General features: G+C 37.7%; 3 protein-coding genes across 4 annotated transcripts in view; 2 read left to right on the forward strand and 1 right to left on the reverse strand.

Moving 5' to 3' along the window:
- DNAJC17 (DnaJ heat shock protein family (Hsp40) member C17) overlaps nt 1-2,027 on the forward strand; it is a 36,957-nt gene extending 34,930 nt beyond the window's left edge. Inside the window, exon 12 of the mRNA XM_032213540.1 lies at nt 843-2,027. Within this exon, the coding sequence (XP_032069431.1) occupies nt 843-965 (123 nt within the window). The 3' untranslated portion in view covers nt 966-2,027. The remainder of the gene's footprint in view (nt 1-842) is intronic.
- Nucleotides 1,983-10,250, reverse strand: GCHFR (GTP cyclohydrolase I feedback regulator). The gene is made up of 3 exons (XM_032229531.1): nt 10,142-10,250; nt 5,833-5,927; nt 1,983-2,662 (listed from the first exon to the last, which is right to left on the reverse strand). Exons 1-3 carry the CDS (start codon nt 10,175-10,177, stop codon nt 2,482-2,484), a joined length of 312 nt encoding a protein of 103 aa, XP_032085422.1. The 5' UTR covers nt 10,178-10,250; the 3' UTR covers nt 1,983-2,481.
- Nucleotides 10,251-17,212: 6,962 nt separating this feature from the next.
- The window catches only part of RMDN3 (regulator of microtubule dynamics 3), a 31,100-nt gene continuing 24,914 nt past the window's right edge, over nt 17,213-23,398 (forward strand). Inside the window, exons 1-3 of one of the 2 annotated variants that reach the window (XM_032229545.1) lie at nt 17,213-17,401; nt 19,375-19,583; nt 22,578-22,773. In XM_032229545.1, the coding sequence (XP_032085436.1) occupies nt 19,382-19,583; nt 22,578-22,773 (398 nt within the window). In that variant the 5' untranslated portion in view covers nt 17,213-17,401; nt 19,375-19,381. The other variant, XM_032229554.1, reaches the window with a different exon arrangement.

Raw genomic sequence — 23,398 nt, forward strand, 5'->3', positions numbered from 1 at the left:
GACAGGGTACATGAGAAGCGCCACATGGATCAAGGAGTGTGCAAGAGCTGCTGTGTAGGTGGGGACAGGGATGGTGTCTGAGAGGAGCAGCACAGGTTGGGAGGCTCTTTCTGAGGAAGCTGGCAAGAAAGATTTCAAACAGTGATCAGTTGATTCTTGGCAACCAGTCCTAAATGTGAACAGGTTGCCCAGTGCTCAAATGACCATGGGGGTTCTGGGATGGCAAAACTCTTGAGCACTGGTTATAGCTTAACTTCAATGCTTAACTTCAAATGGTTGCTGAAGAAGTGTAGTAGATCAAGGATCGTACATTCAAGAAATACAATGCTTTAATAAACCACTATTCTTTAAACCAACTATAAGCTTTTCTAAAAAGAAATATACCTTGTACATAGAATTTTTAGAACATAATCTATTATAATTTATTCTAAGCCACATTTTAATATGTGGGATCTTAAGCTACTTAATTTTGAATAATTTGTATGACTATTAAGCATATTGGGATATAAAACATTTTTTTCTTTTTAGCACTTTCCAGCCTGATGAATAATGCTATGTACTGTGCAAAGTTTGTTTTGCTGGTAAAGAGTAATTTTAATATCTATAAAATCTATATAATTTAATATCTATAAAATCTAAAATCTGAAAATGCCTGAGAGCCAATTAAATTGCCAGTATACAATAATTAGTAGTATTATATTTATGTTAACTGTAAATTCTGTATTTCAATAAACATTTGAAAGGTACTCTTGTATGGTGATGGTGATGCTTTCAATAGTTCATCCAGAATAAGAAAGACCTAATGGAGCTTTGAATCTGACTGCGGTCACTTTTTTCCACAGGACTCAGTGGTTTCTGAGAGAGATTATGAAAGCCTTGTGATGATGCGTATGCGGCAAGCTTCTGAGAGGCAGAAGCTAATTGAAAAGATGAAACAGGAAGATGAAGAAGAGTCTTGTACATAGTAGAAGGAGAAATGGCATTATCATGCATTTTGGCTTATAATACCTAAACCAATAAAAACTGTTGAAGGAAAAACTTCAAAACTACTGTAGATTTCTTGGAAGAATAACTGATCACCCCAATTAAGGGGATATATAAAGTGAAAATCTATTTCAAGTTTTTCAGTGTTAAATTACCCTAACATCTGGAATTTATATAGCAGCGGCAAATCTGCCTTTTCAAAATCCATATCCTTCCTTGTTCATCACCATGTTTCCCGACTCATTGAACCAATATGACCTCTACAACACATTTCCTATGATAGAAAACATTTTCTACTCATCGCAACTCATGGCAAATCTGACTTTAAAAGATCATTGTACTTCTCTAACTTATTCTTTATAAATCCACATAGATATAACATACCTTTTTGTTTAAAAGAGTTCTATAGTTACCTTATTTTTATCTTTGTAATAAATCTGTGAAATTCATTTGGTTGAAAGCTAGTTACAAGTTTACAAGCTCAATTTCATGGCTAAATTATGATCTCATCTAGGACTCTAAATAATACTGGTGGTCATTCGTAGCCACCTACATCACAAGGAAATTGAACCACCTATCACTATTGACAATGCAATGTAAACAAAAATAAATTGTTACAAAGAGGGTTAATTATTTGGCACTTCTGGTTCAGCAATAAAACTATGTGAAACTACCACAGCTCCTTGAGTGAGGGAGAAATGCTGCATTAGATCAGTGTATTAGTCCCATTACCTGCCAATATACAAGTTGTATATATTAGTGTACCCTTCGGGATACTCATCATTTCAGACTTTTGCTCCAGATTGTCAATTGGTATGTTACAGGCTTTGATGCCTGTAACTGCCTGGTAACAAACAGTTTGAGATACGTTAGATTGCTTTTACTATTTTTTTATTACTATTTTATGAGCTACTTAGGAATGGTTTTCAGCAGACATAGTGTAAATAATCCCAACAATGAAAAAGCAAATTGGTACAATTAAAAACTATACGGAACTATTTAAAGAATCTTTTCTACTATTTTAATACATACCACGTAGTGATAATAGAAAAACCACATATCACAATCTCAAGATCCTAGTCACACTCTTGAATGGGGACCCTGTAGTATACTTTAAGCACATTGTGTAATTTATAGAGGTAAATTTGTATGGTAATGTCCCTATCAATATTAACAGCCGTTTTATGCATGAGCATAAATTCTCTGCTATGTCACACCTGATCTAACCTGAGACTGTTACTGATATAGTGGATTTAATGCCAAGTTGTCGTCGTTCAATAAAGTGGAGATAACAGTTAATACTGCCAGTTTCAGATTGGCATCTGAAATAATGCTTAACAAGGATTAATCATCTCAGGAAATTTCCAACTCCGGAGCCATGAAGCTTCTTAGAATGATGCTTCTTATGATGATGTAGCAGTGCTTATGATTTTAAAGCCAGGTTTTGATAAAAGTCTCATTTTTAAATGCCCGAAGATCAGCAATGCAATCTCAAGCTTATGCTGGGTGGTTTACAGCAATGTTTTGGGAAGGAAGAAAAGCACAATTCTCTGTCATTTCTTTGTGAAGACACCACACCAGTGTCTGCCCCACTCCTGTCATGCTGATCACTCGATAACCACACTTCTCCAGCTTGTCCAAGACGATCCGTGGAGCATCATTCACATAATATTCCCAGCTGTTGTAAACAAGACATAAAAAATGGACATATTGTTTTAAATTTCAAATCATTTGTTTCCATATTGATGAGAATGTAAATTGAATGTTACTGTTCCAAGAACAAAGTTATAAAACTAGAAAGTAAAGGAGGCTAAACAGAAATTTAATATGTTGATCAAAGTTTAAGGTTAATTTTCTGGGTCTTTGATGCCCTACATTTTTGAAAGCTTGATAATACAAGTTTTGGAAAGTAGCAATGCAGTCTAGAGACAGCTTTATTCACAAACTCTTATAAAGATTTCTGGGGAATTAAAAGCTTGCCCATTTTATATACTTTGTCCCAATAAACAAATAAGTCAACTACAGATTATTTATAATATTGTTTATAAGAGATTTAAATGTTATGGCATTGTTACAAATACAGCTCAATTCCTAAGTTGCTTTGATATTTTATACGGCTTTATTGGATTTGTATTTCTATTTTCATCTGTGAACTGACCCTTCTGACTAGTATTTTTAAAATGCAGAGTTTGCAGCCACAATTGTTAGATCAGTGTTTTTCAACCACTGTGCCGCAGCACACTAGTGTGCCGTGACATAGTGTAAGGTGTGCCGTGGGAAAATTACTTTATATATAGTCAATATAGGCACAGAGTTAAATTTTTTTAACATTTTCTAATGGTGGTGTGCCTCATGATTTTTTTCATGAAAAAAGTGTGCCTTTGCACAAAAAAGGTTGAAAAACACTGTGTTAGATCTCCCTGAGGCTCTGTTCATTTCTCCTCTTTTAATTATGTCAAAAAGGAGGCAGTCACCACTGCAAGGCAAGAAAGGAAAGGAGAACAAGTATAGCAGAGGCATATGAATGGCAAGGGCGGGAATGACAAAAAACATTGTGTCATTGGGACACATAGCCTGCACTTTTTGCATGGGCATCATGATGTTGCACCCAAATATGAAAAAACAAAGCTTAAGGTATGACACTATTTTTGGCATTGTTGAGAAATGCACCCAAATATGCATCTTGCCACCAAGAAATTGAATAGTATTTAAAAACTCGGGAGCCAAAGACCTTTGCAAAAGCTGCAGAGGAAAAGCTATTTGATGATAAGATTTGGAAGAAGCGCTCAAGAGGAATTCCTTATATAAGCCAAGAAAAAAGCATAATTTATTTAAAGCAGGCTTATGCTAATTTTCCAATATCCATAATTTTCCATAACTTTATTATCCATTATCCATAACTTGCTCCCCAAGAGGTGAGGAGGGCCCCCACGTTCCTGGCTTTTAAAAAAATGCCTAAAGGCCTGCCATTTTGCTTGGGGCTGATTGAGCAGCATGCAACTGTGAGGCTGGTTAACCCTTTGAAGGGCTTTCACCTCTTCGTCTTTTATTTCTGAATTCTGACAACCTTTGCCACTTCTATCATTTATATATACCGTACTTTTTGGAGTGTAAGACACACCTTCCCCCCCTAAAAGAGCATGGAAATATTGGTGCGTCTTATACACCGAACACAGCCATTTTTGGCTTCCCAAAGCCACGCCCCCGCATCCCATTTTTGTGAAAAACGGGCCATTTTTTATCAAAACCAGGGTGTTTTTGCCTTCCCCCACCCCCCAGAAGTATTTTTCAGGCTTCAGCAGGGCTGGAGGAAGGGAAAATGTCCCCGTTTTGGTGAAAAATGGAGGCACTTTTGCCTTTCCCCCAACTCTGCTGAAGCCTGCAGAGTGCTCCTGGGGGCTGGGGAGGACAAAAACTTTTTTTTTTCTTACTTACCTCTTCAAAATCTTGGTGCATCTTATAGTCCAAAAAATACAGTAGTTTTTATGTTTTAGTTAATTAAATTAAGTAGTTTAATTAATTTAATTAATTAAGTAGTTTTTATGTTTTATTTGTCCACAGCCCAGAGTCCCTCTGTGTGGGAAATAGGCAGATTTTAAATTTGATAAATAAATAAAAGATCTTAACATTAAAATAGAACATATTTTGCCGCAGTTGCTGGGGGGGAACCCCATGGGCCTATTTTAACTGCTATCCAGGGGTATATTAGTGGCCCTTTGCCCTTCCACTGGTCTGCACAACCTTTCAAAGAGCAGATACCCTCAAAGAGATAATTCATCTGACAATCTTCCAAATAGAAGAGCCATCTTCAAAGTAAGACCTATCATTATTTACACATCAACTCCACACTTGAGCTTTTAAGCTTGCTTGCATGTAAAAGCTCTGAAATCACTAACAATGGAAAGTCAAAAGATGCAAAACTCAACATGATGAAAAGCTTAGAATGACTTATAAAATAGCATGCTTTTGAACTTCATAAGTAAATATGCTTGTGATTTCTTTTCTTCATATTTTATTTCTAATACCTGTGGAGAAAAGTTAATAGGAAAGGAGAACACTCCTTATTTCCCACCTTCAATCCTAAAACATTGCTTTCAACTGATTTTACATTTTTTTTATAGATTTTCATACATAAATAGTGCCTTGAAAACAAATCCAATTTACATATTACAGTAAGCCAGGCTTTGTTTCATCCATAGTTCATTCAATAAAGAACAACTGGCTGAGTTGAACTATTGTTAATATTTTATAAATCACAATGCCTGGGTTAAACATGATGTCTTAAGCCAAAACAACTATATTGTAACTTTAAGAATATGTATATTTATGTTCACATTTATTTATGATGTCACAAAGGATAACATTTTGCACTTCAATCTCTAAAGTTGCATAAAAATGGAGAAAACAGATGACATAAAACTGGCTGGAGGCCAAAGTATTAAGTTGGAAGACAGCCCCAATCTGGAGTAATGATGGGGTTTGAAGCAAGAAAAGAACTGAAGGGAAATGGCTAGGTCATTGCACCTGGATGAAATTTTCTTTGACATATCATTAGAGTAAATAGTATTCTAGTATTCCTGTCTTTTGGGCTTTAATTTAAATGATGAATGAAAAGCTTAAGAAATATCTTAGAAGCACCAGAATTATCCATCCATCCTGAAGAATGCACACAATTTTCCAGAGTAAAGGAATAAAGATGACAAAAAAGTTATGGCTGGGAATATATAGTTTGTTAATAAAAGGTTTCCACCCAACTGGGCACCAGATTTGGGGAAGCTTTCTTGTGTTGTCAAAATTACAGATGAACAAACAGTGATGTAAGCAAGAAGCAAAAAGAGGAATACTTACAAATGATTTCCCAACATGTTTCTTTTAATGGCCCCTAGATAGTTCATCAAGTTGGGATCTGAATGTTCATCACCAACCATTGTAGGTCCAACTTCCTGCAGAGAGAAATGACCACTTCTGTATTAGCACCATCCCATTATTTTATTATACCTCTTATCTATTTGCAAAATTTGAACACCAGGTAATGATACTTGGCAGAAACCACAGTTCAAAATGGTTTATGAAAATCTGCAATACTATACTTTTGTCCTCAGGTTGAGACGGGCATATTACCCCTCAGCTTTGCACACTTGCCCATATTAGTATATTCAAATTTACTACAATGCATCTTATTTTTTCCTTTTAATTGTTGTAACATTTCATATATTTCATTGTATTATTTCAGTATAGTGACATTTATTATATAAAATGTTTATTTATTTATTTAACGTATGACAATGTTACATTACCAGGAGACCATAGTGTTAATACAAAGTAGTTGTTCGACTGCTGACAATTGCTAGTCTGTTCAGTTCATACTCGCACACAATCCAGAGTGCACCACAGGGCGGACTAGCTCCACACTCAGAAAGGTTCAACAGCATTCTTACATCTGGGGTTTCTCCCTTCACTGATGTCACCTTGCATTCAGGAGTTGCATTGGGGAAGGTCCAACACAGGCTGATTTCATACAACTGTACAAAACACCATTATTTTCCCACCAAAGTGGTACCTATTTATCTATTTGCATTAGCATGCTTTCAAGTTGTTAGGTTGGCAGAAGCCCAAGCCAGTGATGGAAGCTCATTGCACCACGCACTGCAAGGACTCAAACCATCAGAGCAAAGACCATCTACAGCATATTTATATCACTGAGCCATCGTAACTCTATATAAAATAATTAATTACTGACATTCTACTACTTAAAGTATTGAAAGTAGACAAGAGAAAGAAACAAGGTATTCTATCACAAGCATTATTTAGCTTTTTCATTCCAAGTTCAGTATAAGATTGAAAAGGAAAATCAATGCAACTCAAATCAACATATCTGTTATATAACAAAGGTTTTCATTATTGGTGTGTACACACACACATACAGTATATACACGAATGCATAGACCTGTTAAAAATAGGTGAATGGAGCAGTTTTAATGCTAGAATACATTAGTCAGACATTATTCAGAACATGAGAGCATCTTCCAATATATTTGCCAAAGGTCTCCATTAGCACTCAATTTGATGGAAATTCTGATCTCAGTGTATTAAGGTCACCCATTATGTTTTAGAATCAAGATGTCTGATCAGTTGACTTTACCTAGAGGAATTTGTCTAGTTATTAAAATAAGACCTGGGGCTCCATCTGGTACATAGATGGGAACATAAATATGAATGTATTTGGTAAATAAATGAAAGGACAGCAATGTATATGCAGTTTAAGATCACATTACCATTTGGCACCCGAATTGATGGTCACAATTTTGTTTTTATCACTCTAAATGATGACAAGGGTGGGAGCCTGTTGGGGGCATTTTTATATACTGTATTTTTTGGAGTATAAGACACAAGTCTCCCCTCAAAAAAGAGCTTGGAAATATTGGTGCAGCTTATATACCAAAAACAGCCATTTTTGGCTTCCCGAAGCCATGCTCCCGTATCCCATTTTTGTGAAAAACGGGTCATTTTTCATCAAAACGGGGGCGTTTTTGCCTTCCCCCACCTCCAGAAGCACTCTGCAGGCTTCAGCAGGACTGGGGGAAGGGAAAATGTCCCCGTTTTGGTGAAAAATGGGGGCGTTTTTGCCTTCCCCCAAACCTGCTGAAGCTTGCAGAGTGCACTTGTGGGCTGGGGAGGACAAAAACTTTTATTTTCTTACTTACCTCTTCAAAATCTTGGTGTGTCTTATAGTCCTAAAAATACAGTAGTTTTTATGTTTTAATATTTTATTTGCCCACAGCCCAGAGTCCCTCTGTGTGGGAAATAGGCAGGTTCTAAATTTGATAAATAAATAAAAAAACGTATGAATTGATGATTGCAATTTTGTTTTTATCACTCTAAATGATGGCAAGGGTGGGAGCCTGTTGGGGGCAAAATCTTCCCATTCCACTCTTAATACCTACATATTCCACAAATGTCCTAAAAATCATACCCATAAAAATCAACAAGTTTGTTGTCAAATTTTCATGAAACAATTTCAGGTAACATTTGCACAGAACCATAGAAGCACTAAACAAATGGTAGTTATGACCAGTCCTTGAGGTTATGGCTCTTGCAGTGCCCCTGCAATCACATGATCAAAATTCAGGCGCCTGACAGTCCATCTTTTTAAAGAGTTATTTTAATTTCTGAACCACAAGACTTCATGTTTAGGACCCAAGGAATGGTTTTTTCTGTACATAAAATCAAAGTAAAATCATTGGCAAAAGGTTAGCAACAATATGGTAGTTACTTTTACCTACTTAGAGCTATGTATCATATAATATATGTAGGTATATGCATAATTTTTATTTATTTATTTATATTTTTGTCATATTTATGTAATATCTATTGGCCCCTTTGAGAGTTGCATGCAACAAGATTTCATTTTAATATATGCCAATTAGTGTACATTTCAAGTGACAATGAAGTTATTCCAAGTCTAGTTATTTGTGTGCAAGGCTACACAGGTACATAAAATTACACATTGTTATAGCTCCCCCTACAGGCTGAACATGAGACAGCATGAAATGTTTTCAATCAAACTTAGGGGTTTTTCCATACATTTCAAACCATTATTCAGAGTTGGCTGGCACAGATCCCTCTATAGCAGGGAAAGGACTTCTTGCAATTGAGAGCATCATCTTCTTTGAAAAAAGTTATTATCAGTAGCTGAGTATTGTAGTGGATATAAATATAATTGCTCAACATTCAGCTTATTGCCAGAAAAGGAGGAAAGTGTTAGATGGACACGAACAAGAAACTTAATGCATCTATTTCACTTTCTTCCTTTATTGGTTTCTAGTTTGCTGAAAATCCACAGAAATTCAGTTTTTGTGCATATTTTTAAAAGGCAATGCAGGGTCCCTGAAGGGTGTTGCCACATCATTTACGCCTGTGGATGCTGTTTGAGGAATTTGGGGAACTGAAGTCCACACAGCTTAAATTTTCCAAGTTTGAAAAAAGATTACCTATACCATGCATGCACTGGAGAAAAAGGGCTTTGCTTGTTTAGCTTAGGAATTTTCTCCTAAGAATGGGATGATGAATCTCCACAGCCTCTATATCCCTGTCTCCAAACTAACCTGTAAGTAACCAGAAGATGTAACTGACCATCAATTTTCTGCATACCTGTAAGGTTAAAATTCCTGGATACGTAGTTTTTTCCCCCCTTGTATCACTATACTGATCAGATTATCTATATAAGAATGGCCAGTCACATCTGAAATGTACGTAAAAGTAAAATCCATTATGATCAGAGATTCTTGTTTTCCAGAAAAAATGGATAGGTTCACACAGTGGCAAATCTAACAAATGTATTGCCATATAATTGTGTCATAATCCAGTCAGATCTATGATTTCACGAAATGGCTGTGAGCCACAAAAGCGTATCCAAAAACACATAAGCACTGTGCAAAAGGCACAGTGACTTTTGATCCTTTTTCCTTCAAGAAAGAGATTAATCAACCCAGAAATTGCAACTCTTGACACTTTCTAGAACAATCTTTCCCAAAACTCATGGCCACCAGAGGTGTTGAGATAATCACTTCCAAAAATTCCAGCCAATTCCATTTCTGGAAGCTGCAGCCTCTACACATCTAGAAGGCATCACGTTGGGAAAGGCACTGCTCTAGAAGCAGTTACAGGTGGATCCTGCCAACACTGAAGGAGCATCATCGGGAATCTATTGCTATGAATGGCATTCATGTATCTGCACAACCAAGCAAATGGCAAATGAGAAAAGAAAACAATATCCAGCTGCAGAACTGCATCCAAATTACACAAAGTGACTTCAGATATTTAATCACACCCCCCCCCCAAGTCTCTAGTCCAGTACTTAAGCCAGGCATGAAGGGGGTTAGACCAAAATGTATCCAAACATATGACCAAGGAAAGAAGCGGGTGTCCATATATTTCAGCCTGGCGAATATCTTTCTCTCTCTCTCTCTCTCTCTCTCACACACACACACACACACACACACACACACACACACACACACGCAGGGTTTCTTGATGGGAGGGGGGGGGAATGGGAGCCAATCAGGAAAAGTTCACCATTCCAAAAATAACTACATGCTTGATCTCTCGCGTTCTTTTCTCTCCCCACACTTTGCAGCCCCAGACCCGAATCACTCACCATGCGGATCTGAGTGCTGATGAGAACGTACGGCATGATCCCGCCAGCGCCCACCAGGGTGTTCAAGGTGGCCGCCGCAACTCCAACGCCTTCTGTTTTCCCAGTCCGGTCCCACACGTGACATCCTGCCTAACCGGGTTAACGCCCTCCTCCGGCACAGCCAATCGAAGAGCGAGCTACCTAAGGGCGGGGCCGGCACGGAAGTGTTGCACTAAGCTAAGTTTTTCGGCTGTGCACAGCGGGAGTTGCTTTAGTGTGTGGGAATGCTGGACTGTGGCCAGAAAAGACTGAGCCAACATGTACTCAATCTATTCTTTATATTGGGTTTTCCACTGTTTGTAGAGCTGATTTACCAGAATAAGGAACATTTCGACAGGCGGTCACCAATAAAACGTCAATGTATTATCTGCATTTCTGCATGGTATTCATCTTTCTGGGAACATCCACAGAATGTTTGTAAAGGGAAGAGTGGGTGTTACTTGCATTTAAATTCTTTTATAGCACCTTTTTTATCATCCTCTACCCATCACATTTGTTTACCATCATTATGCACTTCAGCACCTAAGAGATTATGTTCCTGAATGCTTACTGCATCTATTTCTAAATGATTGTAATTATAAGTATTTATGCATCTCATTTTATAATCTTAATTAGGATATGAGTAATACCTGACTCTGAGAAACATGGCAGATATACGATGGCTACCAAATTTGGGGGTTGGAGGAAAATTTAGTGGAATAAAAGCAGATAGAGGCTTCTGTAGGATAGCAATAGCACTTCTATACCACTTCATATTGCTTTACAGCCCTCTGTAAGTGGTTTACAGAGTAAATGTATTTCTCCCAACAATCTGGGTTCTTATTTTAGAATAGAATAGTATTACAGAGTTGGAAGGGACCTTGGAGGTCTTCTAGTCTAACCCCATTTAGGCAGGAAACCCTACACCACATCAGACAAATAGTTATCCAATCTCTTCTTTAAAACTTCCAGTTTACTCATCTCAGAAGGATGGAAGGCTGAGTCAACCTTGATCTTACATTTTAGTTAAATTAATGAAAGTGGCATCATGCCATTTCACTGTAAGCTTCACTCTCTCCATGCTGGTCCATGCAATTTTCTGGTCCATGCAGCAGCATGATGCATGGACCAGTGTGGAACTTGTAGCTTTGTCTTCATCATGTGCTTTCATTTCTCTCATACCTTTACTGACACTTCTCTGCCCCTACCCAGGTGGTAGCACTTGGCTGGTGATGGCTGACCTCTAAAAACTCAGAAAGAGCACTCCTGGTTATATTTGAATGGGAGATTAGCACAAATAACAAGCCCTGTAGGTTAAACTGAGAAAAAATATCCCAGAAGAAAGTTATAAACATCTTCTGTACTATTGTAAAGAAAATTACAAAAATGTGGCCTTGATAAGAAGTCAAATGCGCCTTAGAGATAATGCCGTGGACATAATGCAGGGAATCAAGTATCCTGAAAGAAAGGGTTAGAAGCTAGGAGATTGTGAGTTCTAGTCCTCTCTTAGACATGAAAGCCAGCAGAGTGACTTTGAGACAGTTACGATGTCAGCGACAGGGTTGTTGTGAGAAAAATAACACATGGGAGTATGGAGTATGCATGCTGCCTTGAGATGACAAAAAATAAAAGCAAAATATATCAAATAAAAAAAAATCTGTGAATCTGGAAAAGGTAGAATGAAATAGAAGAGGATAATAAACAGCAAACTGAATGTGCTTGATTACAAAAGTAATTAATGAACAACTGAGAGACCTAAAAGGCCAGCGTGAGGATAGATCATCCTGTTAACACCTTGACAGCACTTAATCAAAGATCAATGCTTTTTTTTCCAGATGGAGGTGAATTGCAACATTAAATACTCTGAGCCTCCTATTAATTAAGAGCCAATTTGATATAATGGTTAAGGCATCAGTCTAGAAATCCAGAGTCTGAGTTCTAGTCACCATCTGGGTGACTTTCTCTCAGTCCTAGGAAAGAGGCAATAGCAAATCACTTCCAAAATCTTGCCAAGAAAACTGCAGGAACTAGTTCACGTAATTGCCAGGAGTCCTCAAAAGTATACCCTTCCCATTGATGAATGAAGGCTGTCACTGGGTGCTTAGTATCATCTTTTGATTTGGCTTCTTCCTGACATTGTCATCATTTTTTTGTTGCAGAAGGGAACTTTTATTGTTTACATCATACTGATGAAAGAAATGTCCTTCTGGGTTCGGCTCCAAGTGGGGAAAAAGACACTGGAGACTGCTTGGAAAGATGGTTTATTGTTGGACACATGGCTTGAGTCCTGAACAGAAAAGGTGATCACATGCTTCAATGTTGGTGGAGAAGAAGAGAAGGGCTGAGGAGCTTGCTAGGCTTTTTATAACCTGTTCAGTCCCACCTCTCTGTTTCCTGTTCCTGTGTAAGAAATGTATTCTGATTGGTTGTCAGACTCCCTTGGGGTCATGCAGGGGCAACTATCTAGGCTGTGTTTTGAATCCAGGTTTGGTTGAGTTCTCAGATGCCATGTGGTCAGTTGGGGCCAATATTATCATGCTTTCCTGTAGCTGAAGTGGATAAGTCTTTATTATGTAAAGTGGACTAGCTTGGCCTTCTTAATGGCCCATTAACAAAGTGGGGATGGGCAGGAAGCTACAGGCAGCTATTCTGTCTTTTAAAACATGTTTCTTTCTTTTCACATCCAGATAAATATTCTGCCTTTTCAATATTTCCTAGGATATTTCATTTTTCTGGGAGAGGGCTGGGTGATAACTTCCTACAATACTAAATTGAAGAAATAATTTTGGAGACATGCTTAGCTGACTGTCTTCTTGTTCATGGCACTCTGGCTTTGTGATGGGATATGATAAGGGACCACAATGGATAAGATTAGTGGCTTCCTATCCTGAAAAGTCTCAACATGACTGTTTTTATTTTTATTTCATTTTTTTACAGTTTTTACAGTGGGTAAAACAGCACAGATAGTTAGCTCAAGAAAAAGGAGTAAATCATCTATGCTTTTAAGAAAAACACCTAAGACAACCATCCTGATATATTTGTACAGAAGTCTACAGAAGTTTGCAAAGAAACTTATGGTGATTGTTTGCTATGAGGTCACAATTATTTATCCTACCAGAAAGGAAAATTAAAATACCAATAAAGCTCTAATTAAGGGATGTGGTGGCTCAGTGGCTAAGACACTGAGCTTTTCAATCAGAAAAGTTGGCACTTCAGCAGATTTGGCGGTGAATCCTTAGCACCGTGTAATGGAGTGAGCTCCTGTTACTTGTCCCAGCTTCTGCAACCTACCAGTTCAAAAGCATGTAAAAATGCAAGTAGAAAAACAGGAACAAACTTTGATGGGAAGGTAACAGCGTTCCGTGCACCTTCAGCATTTAGTCATGCCAGCCACATGATCACAGAGACCATCTTCGGACAGTGCTGGCTCTTCAGCTTTGAAATGGAGATGAGCACCACCCCCTAGAGTTGGGAATGATTAGCACATATGTGTGAGGGGAACCTTTATCTTTTTACCTAAAGCTCTCATTTACTTGGAAAAAAATGCTACAAAGAGCAGATAATCTCAGAACAATATTTTTGTATTTTGTTTTATTTGCATTATAAATACCTTTAAATTAAAATTCAATATGTAAATAATCAAACTTAAGTTTGTTTTGTTTTCTGAGGCTTCTCATCCTGTGAGGCCCTACCCTAAGCTGCAGCTTGCTTACTTACCTTTTTCTAAATCTAGCGCTGCAGGCAAGTAAGCAAATGCTAAGTCTAGTATTATTAGAAAGTCTGGTAGCTAAATCTTTGGACAAAGAAAGGTGTGGTTTCCAAATCTAACAATGCTTAAAGCAGATTTAATGTTGTTTATAGTTCCTTTCAAGTTGCTTTCCGAGAACTTTTTAAACAGTAGAAATACCTTAGTTTTCAAGCATGGTTGATTTGTCTGCAAGAGTATAGGAAACATTTTCAACTGGCTCTCTAGGATTTCTTGACTGATAAAATAGTAAACATGCTTTTTCCTGTAACATCCTATAAGCTTTAAATACTGGGATTCTGCTGTATCTTGGAAATAATTTGAAAAAGGTGCTTCAGTTTATGCAGAAATGCAAATGTAGTACCTGTATATGTGTCTTTAAAGCAGCTGCATCTTTTCTTAGGAATGCACTGTTGGTCTTTGTAGCTGTCATATGAAAACAGCTTCTGTTTGGCAATGTGAGACACTGAAGTTCTGAAAAATTTGGGGACAAGTAGCTAACCAATCTATCCATGCAAATATAATCCCAGCCAATCAATAAACTTAATTTCTCCAAAAGTCCTGCATGAATAAAGTTACAAAGTTAGGATGGAAAATAAGCATTTGCAACCCAAAAACTAAAATTCAAAAACTCCAATAATGCAAGATGTAAACCCTGAAATACACATTATTGTGGCTAATTAAAATATTGTGATGTCCTCTTTGACCAGTTCAATGGATATGGAACATCATGTTACTTAATAAGCACACAAATTAATTAAATTTTAATGATGTCTCAGTTCCAAAGTTACAGAATTTTAAAAAATAGTGTGTGAAATATTCACCAGGTTATTCTTGGTATACATGTTTTGTCTCACTGTGAGAATTATTTGAGATCATAATGCCAGCCCCTCAAACTTTAGATCCAGAATAGTTTAAAGATAACTTTATGAATACTTATCTGCAAAACAAACTTGATTTACTAGAAATCCTGCATTCTAACGGCAAGAATTTTTAAAGAAATCCACAAGGATCATGAAAACAGGGTTTAATTTTATGTATATTTTGATACTACTTTCACAAACGCAGATGTGCTAGCAAGTCTATCCAAATTATAGCAGTACCATCCGAGCTATGATTTATTTGTCTAGATATGATCTTTAATATCCTTTAAAACCTAACTGTACACTCCCACAGCCTTGATCCTCTATTATTCCTGCACTGATAACAAAAGGACAACAAATAACAATCTGAAGCCTTGGCCTCAGAATCATTTCCTTTTCCCATTTAGCTCTGCAGGTCTATCTAATTAAATCTATTCTACTTGCTTCCACCAAATGATCCTGTGTCACCAGCAAGACCTGACAGACCAAAACAAGATTTCTAATAGCATTAAATGGAATGCTCAGTCTTAAGCTGTGGCTTTGAGCATGAAACAAAGCCATTTTTAAAGAAACTATTATTTGGAAATGAGAACATCTTTCAAAAATAAAAAAACATGTAGCACAAGTAGAAAAATCAAAAGAAATTTACCTCACGACATATAGTTTATTTGTCTCAGTCACATCTAAATCAGTGCATCTCAAACCTGGATAGATTACCCAAAATAGAATGAAAGTGGGTTTTTTGGGGAGGGGGGGGATGCAGTAATGACACACAAAATCATTATCCAATTACAGTGACTTAAAATGTTTTATCTACATTGGTAAAAAGTGGTTTGGGGTGATGAAGAATCACCTGTACATTGAACAGGTGCATTCTACATTGAACATTAAAAAGGAAACTTGTTACTCAGATATGCATAATGTTCCTTCCTCCTATTTTCCTCACAACAACCCTGTGAGGTGGGTTGGGCTGAGAGAGAGCTAGTCCAAAGTTACCCATCGGCTTTCATGCCTAAGGCAGAACTAGAACTCACAGTCTTCTGCTTTTTAGACCAGCATCTTGCTCACTACACCAAATTGGCACTGCTACATTTATTATCACTTGTGTCTTCTCTCTTCCAACCGTAACCCTATCAATTAATGGAGAGTGCGCACACTCACACCGATACATATTGATTTGCAAACAAATAACATTTTTATTTATTCATTCAAAACAAAGCTAAAGTGTGTTTTATACACAGGCAGCAATTGTATTTTTTCCACCTTTCTTTTGGCCATAGAATTGTAAAGCAGGTTGTGCATGATACCGCTCTCCAATTTTATTGTTTGTTAAGCAGTGTAATTGTTTCAGAGATCCTGATTGGGAATACACTAACCTGCATTTGTTCAAATATTTGTGAAAGCCAACAAAAGCTTTACTTACCGTAAAGTAACCATCTTGAGTTACTTAGAATGTATAAATATGGGATAAAAATCTAATAAACAAACATCAGGAAGAAAAAGCATGAGAAGATGGGAAAGTACCATAGCCTGAAGGAGGAACTAGAAAGGATGTAGAAAATAAAGGTCAGTGGCAGCTGGAGCACCTGGGCAGCTAAGATACTATATATAATAATTAAAACTCCCAGGCCTCTGGTACCCAAAGTTAAGGAAGACACATACAACTTGTATAGGAAAGAATCTATCTATCTATCTATCTATCTATCTATCTATCTATCTATCTATCTATCTATCTATCTATCTATCTATCTAATCTATCTATCTATCTATCTATCTATCTATCTATCTATCATCTATCTATCTATCTATCTATCATCTATCTATCTATCTATCTATCTATCTATCTATCTATCTATCTATCTATCTATCTATCTATCTATCTATCTATCTAATGAAACCATTGCTGTGAGGCAGATCACCTTGCATAAATTATTATTATTTAAGCTTCCCTAATTTGGAGATACATTATTATTTAATTAAACTTGAAGTGGACATCTGATGTGATCAAGTGGTGTTACATTATGTAAAAACTCTTCCTTCTTCAAATATAGGAATGTGGTAGCATCTTTTCTGACTTAACAAATTTTATGGTAACAGTGACCTATGCTTTCATTAGCTGCAGACCAGCTGCTCAAAGTCAACATAGGCCTTCATAAATCTGCGGGTATTAAGTTAACCCTAAATACAGCTTCAGTAATGCAAAATGTAAAGTGTAAGGTATAAAACCTACAAAGTGAACGCAAAAGCTGCGGGTATAGATTTAGCACATTCACTTCTCCCGCCCTTCCCACTTTCTCCTTTCTTCCTCATTGGCTCCTTGGGCAGGTGCTTTGAAACAAACGGATTTACGAAATAGAGGCGTGGCTTTGCGTCAGTTTTCCGCGCCGTTAATTTTTTTTTTTTTTTTTTAGTACCCAGGCGAAAAAACTGGCTTGTCAAGAGCCGGGCAAAGTTGAAAGGCGAAGCCCAAAAGAGGGTGCAGGGCAATGATATCATTGTAACGCGACTATGGGGAAGGGAGCGGTGCGGCTTCAGAGCAGGAAGGTGAAGGGGAGGGAAATGCGGTGGACGGTGGCCGCTTGAGAACTTACCACGCAGGAAGCGAAGCGGTGTTGGGAATACTTGCATTACGCGGTGAGAGTCCCGCTTGTTTTGTTTGGTAGATCCCTCTCGTTTGGCTTGGCTCCGTCCGTCGGCTTTATTTCTCCACGAGGCCCTTTTTATGCGGCTGTGCCTTCGGACGTAAATCTCACTGAGGTTCATGGGGATTGCAGTGCGATCAATCGTTTCTGCATTTGTTGGGCAAAAAGGCGTGTGATCTGGGGGGCGAATAACGCGATCCGGCGACATGATGGGACACCTTGTCTATGAAGATTCTCAGTCATCCAGGTCACTGTTGTCCCAAAGGCGCTTTTTCAAGAGGCAACTTTCAAAGAAAAAGCAGAAAGCCCAGTTGCCTCTTTAAAAAAGCACCTTTGGGATTAGACACCTTGCTTTTCAGTGTGTGAACAGGTTGACACGGGTCCTCCCTCTGCCTCTGAAATGCAGAACCAAATGCTTTGGAGAGGCGCTGGGTGCCAGCGATTCCCCCGATGACACGTGCGCTTCTGAGTGCCACACTGCGCTATTTCCCGCTGTCTCTTCAGTCATCGCGTGGGTGCGGTGGGTGTTGGCAGGTTTCCTTTAAGTCTAAGGAACGATAGCGGCTTCTTTGAGTTTCACTTTTCCTAAGCCGCGTGGGCAAGATCTGGATTTCCATGTCAAAATATATGCCCTGAGGGCAGAACAAGAAGCAATGGGTGGAAACTAATTAAAGAGAGAAGCAACTTAGAACTGAGGAGAAATTTCCTGACAGTTAGAACAAATAATCAGTGGAACAGCTTGCCTCCAGAAGTTGTGAATGCCCCAACACTGCAAGTCTTTAAGAAGATGTTGGATAGCCATTTGTCTGAAATGGTATAGGGTTTCCTGCCTAGGCAGGGGGTTGGACTAGAAGACCTCCAAGGTCCCTTCCAACTCTGCTATTGTATTATATTCAGTGACTGGGGCTGTTCACATTTCGTTCCCTGCCACACCAGAACGCAAGGTATCCAATTGTTGAGGTCCATTGCTTCACAGGATTGATTGATTATTGTGTGTCATCAAATTATTTTCAGCGCCAAGTGACATCAGATAGATTTTATCTATGAACATTGACCATACAAAAGGGCAATGTCCTCCACCATGTGTACTGTTGGTTTCATTAAGAAAACTTGGCCTGCAAACAAACTATGGATACTGTTCTTTAAAAGGGTTGCAAACTCTGAACATCGGTCTTGCATCCTCTTTTGAAGTGGCTTGTCATTTCGTACTATAGGGAAGTGCATAAAATGTTTTAATTGGGTGGTCTCATTCTTGTGCAGTGGCTTCCAATGTTGTATATAAGACCTAACTTATATAAATTGGACTTCATGCAACTGTTTCTATAAGACATACAATTTTAAAGGTGTGGGAAATAATTGTGTTATGCACGGATCCAAAGCAATAGGGGATATAGATGAATATAGCAGAGTGAACCTTAAGATGGGCAACAAAACCCATAAGAGCCTTAAGGTGAAGGCTTTCATTTTTATCCATTTGTCAGCCATCCCTTGAGAAATTTGTAAGTTTGGTTTAGGGAGAAGATGCTTGGTCAGGTTCCAGTTTGCAAAAATCAGGTAATACAAAACTTTCCAGAAGTGGTAAATGTTGGGGAGTGCCTGGTCACAGTCTTTTCAGTATCCAGGGTCTTTAAACTATCTCCTGTGTCTTCAAGCAATTATGTGTGAAGTCTACATTTTAAAGAACTGTTCTGATACTTTCTCAGAAAAAAAATCTTAACTCTAGTGAAATTAAGCACGGAATTGCTATTGAGTCTACAAAGCATTATTGCACCCATTATTGTACATATTTTTAAAAGCAATATACTGTCAAGTATATATAGTTTAGGCAATGACATTTATGTTGCCATGTGCTGTTCTTTAAAATATTTAAGAGTAATTTTAGCTTCACATGGTTTACTGCTAATATGATATGACGTAGCTCTTTTTCCTGCACAGGCTAATTCCTTTCTATTTAATTTACTTCAGATGAATCATGTCCAAAGCAGGGGTCATTCGTGTGGGACTTGGTATAGTTCTTGGGGCAGCTGCAGGAATAGGTCTCATCTTTTATTTCTACAAACAGAAGACAAAGAAGCCCAGTCAGAAAAACAACTCAATATATCCAGTTGTACATTGTCAGCAAAATGCTGTGTATGTTCGGGAACAGGGAGAAACCCTTCAGCCTTATAATCAAGGTAAGTTGATGATTAATTTATTTTTTATTTTTAGTTATTCATGACTGTACTTACGCAGAGTAATAAGATACATTTTTCTTCTTAGCATTTTCCCCACACGTGCAGGGGCCGTTTTTTTTTTTAGGGATTAACTATGTGTTGAGCCATTACCATTTTTTGGGAGTATAAGACATACCTCCCCCCAAAAAAGAGGATGAAAATCTTGGTGTGTCTTATACACTGAATACAGCATTTTTGGCCTCTCAAAACCTTACCCCCTTCACAAAAATGGGCATGCAGAGGGTATAGGAGGCTTGAAAGTGCTGCTGGAGGCTGGAGAGGGCAAAACCATTTTTTTTTTTCATTTTTGCCCCCGCAGGTCCCAGGAGCACTCTACAAGCCTCCTAAAGGCTATGCATGCCCCGTTTTTCACAAAAAAATGAGGCATGCAGAGGGATTGGGAGGTCTGCAGAGTGCAAAAACTTAAAAAAAAAAAATTGCCTCTTCAAAATCTTGGTGCATCTTATACTCCGAAAGATACGGTAATTGTGACAGGAATTCATGGCTGGCTTATCACCTGAACCTGATGTTGTTCATGCCTAAGGCAGGAAAAGAACCCACACTCTCCTGGTTTCGTGGTCTTAACCATGAGACCAAATTGGTAGCAAGAGATTATATTAGATCATTATTCCTTATTGAATTTGAAATTCAGTGCCAGTGTTCCATATTATTTTGGTGAATTCCAGCATAGATATGATTTGAGACCACAATTCCTTTGTTCTCCTAAATGAAATCATGAATTCTATTCTGATTATTTTAAAATAATTTCAACAGTGCAAACAGGACTTTTTTTTTATAGAATTAGAACTAACAAAGCATTTCTATTTATATCTTTAATGCATATACTTCTTCCATGCCACTTGTCAGAAAAATAAAGGCTGTTTACTGAGATACCAACTTGTTGCATTTCAGTATTATTAGTTTTCAGTATTATCAGAATCATTATAAGATACATTCCTAGAGTTGGGCTCTGATTTCTCAGTTTAGGCCCATTTCTCTGGGTCTCTGTGTGAGATGTCTGAATCTATCTGTGAAATTGGTCCCTTTCTTACTTCTTGAATGAATCCCAAGACTTTAGGTAATTAATAAGCCAAAAAGCATAAAATTGTATAACTAAAACATAATAAAAATATTGTGAAAATAAGCAAAATAGATACAAGAACTCATTTTAGATAAAATAATGATTTTGTCTAACTTCTGAAGCCAGTTGTTGCTAATCTGCTCTTTAGAAGAAGGTGCTCCATAAAGCAGTACCCACTAGCTATGAAACAGCTTCTCCAGGCTCCTTATCGTATATGAATAGCAACGCACAGCATTCCTTCTTGGACAAACATGTAGGACAGGTCAGGTCAGTTCTAACTGTAGAAAGTGGTGATACCAGAACCTAGGAGCCAAGCCATTTAGGAATTTACTAGTAATCAGTGTGGTACTCACAATATCAGTGTACTGACACTGAATGGCTAACACAAATCCTCCTAAATAAAGAGAAGATTCAAAACCTTCAGCTATGTGTGTGGCATCCATGATTGCTTAGGACAGTCCATGGTCACTGTGGAAAACCTGAGCCCTGCCAGATACTCTTCCTAAGGCCTGAAAATTGAGGTCCCTCAGGACTAATATCCAGGGAAGCTCCCGTATCAGCTCTGCGACAAGATCCATCAGCATCCCAAGAGATCCTCCTCAGAATACAGCAGTCAGTGTATGAACAGGAATCTATGCTGTCCCTATACTAATCTAACACAGAAGTATTTGTACTCCCATCAGCCCCAGAAGTATGTCACACAGAAATTTAAATTGATATTTGTTTACAGTAGATTAAAAAATAACAATATAAAATTTATATATAGGTATGGGTATATAGAGATATGGGTATAACATAAGGAAACTGGATGTAAACTTTAAACAGTGATTTAGAAAGGAGGATTAGAAAACTTTGTTATTAAATGTTATGGGTGTTTAGTTAGAATAGGACATAAGGATTTAGTGTTAGTGGAGGATTTTAGAAATAGTAATTGAAAGGCCAGTATGTGGTTATGAATTAAATTTTGGTATATTTTATGATGAAGGACGCTTAAACAATTATAGTCAAATGAAAATGGAGATATAATGATGGTGACATGTATAAATATTTGAGTTAAATACTTAAATTAATATGAATTATGTTTGTTGACTTTGGAAGAGATGCATGAAAGTCTTTTTGTAACCAACTGATACACTTTCTACAGCATGTAAAGAAGGATGTTGTATTTGTTTTAAATTTTAAAAAAAATATTAAAAAAATAATGATATAAAATTAGGATTCAGGGCCAATCGATCAAATATTATGTATGCAGCTCTGTGTTTTGTCCACTTACAGTAGAACCTCGGGTCATGAACTCTTCTGACCATGACCAAATCGGGTGCTGACCAAAAAATCCACTAAATGGATCACCAAATCACTAAATCCACCAAGGTGGCGCAGTGGTTAAATGCAGCACTGCAGGCTACTGCTAGATCAGCAGGTCAGCGGTTCAAATCTCACCGGCTCAGGGTTGACTCAGCCTTCCATCCTTCCGAGGTGGGTAAAATGAGGACCCGGATTGTTGGGGGCAATATGCTGACTCTCTGTAAACCGCTTAGAGAGGCCTGAAAGGCCTATGAAGCGGTATATAAGTCTACTGCTATTGCTATTGCTATTGCTAAATGTTTCAATCTGGTTGCGAACACATCCTCGGGTTGTGATCAAACACAGCTGCGGCGATTTTCCCTGCCGCACCGATTTTTTTTTGTATGCGCATGCACGGTCAGTCTTGGTTCCGGTCACGACCAAATTGGGTTGCTACCAAAATCCTGGAACAGATTATGGTCATGACTGGGGATTCCACTGTATCTAAAAAAATTTACAAGTAAGAATTAGCCACAGTTTTGTGCAGTACAGATGAAGTAATTTTTTGGTAATTATTTTTCTCCTACTAGTTCCATGGATGAGACCAGAACCAGTGGCAGGTGGTGATAGCATCCCATATACATCTCTTCTAACACATGAAGACCAGGCTGAAGTCTTAAACCGTCTTGATTTTGTGCGCAGAAGCCTTATAGAGTTGCAACATGAGGTGCAAGAATTACGGAATAGCCTACAGAGTTTAGCTGGAGAAATTATTGGAGAAGTCAGGTGTGTATCTGTTTTTCCCAGATTCAAGACTACAGAAGATTCCAGGTTGCAGAATCCAGAGACTATATTGGTCAAGATTTGTGTCAGATCACTAAGATTACTCTTGCTGTTATCTGCAGGACAGCTAGATTTATAGTGTAAACTCACTGATGCTCCCTTTGTATATAGCTTCATTTTTATTTTTTAGCAGAAGAACAACCTAATAATTCTGAATGTCAGAACAACAATTGTATCACTTACAATTATTGCTTAATTTTGTAGCTGTGTAAGAAATAGAAGACTCTTTTCTAAGAGAGAGGATTTGTGAAAGAGGCAAGCTTTTCTTTTAAAGCTGCACTTGCTATTTTAAAGTGAAACAACACATTTCCAAATAATGTTGGGTTTAATGGCCTTTGCTGAATTCAGCTTTTTCTTCTTATCCTTTCTTTTATTTGGATGTCTGCCTGCTTCTTTGCTTCTTATGCTTACATTTTTAGGGTCAAAACCATGAAGTAATGCTTCCCATTGGGCTTTTCCTGTTGCAATCATTACTATGCCTTTGGGAAGTTATTGGAGAATGTTTATTTCCCTGAAGAAATTTGAAGAAGTTGTTCCCCTCAATTTTTTTTTCTGCTCAGAAAAGTGT

The sequence above is a fragment of the Thamnophis elegans genome, chromosome 1, assembly GCF_009769535.1.
Source record: "Thamnophis elegans isolate rThaEle1 chromosome 1, rThaEle1.pri, whole genome shotgun sequence".
In the NCBI taxonomy this organism is placed as follows: Eukaryota; Metazoa; Chordata; class Lepidosauria; order Squamata; family Colubridae; genus Thamnophis; species Thamnophis elegans.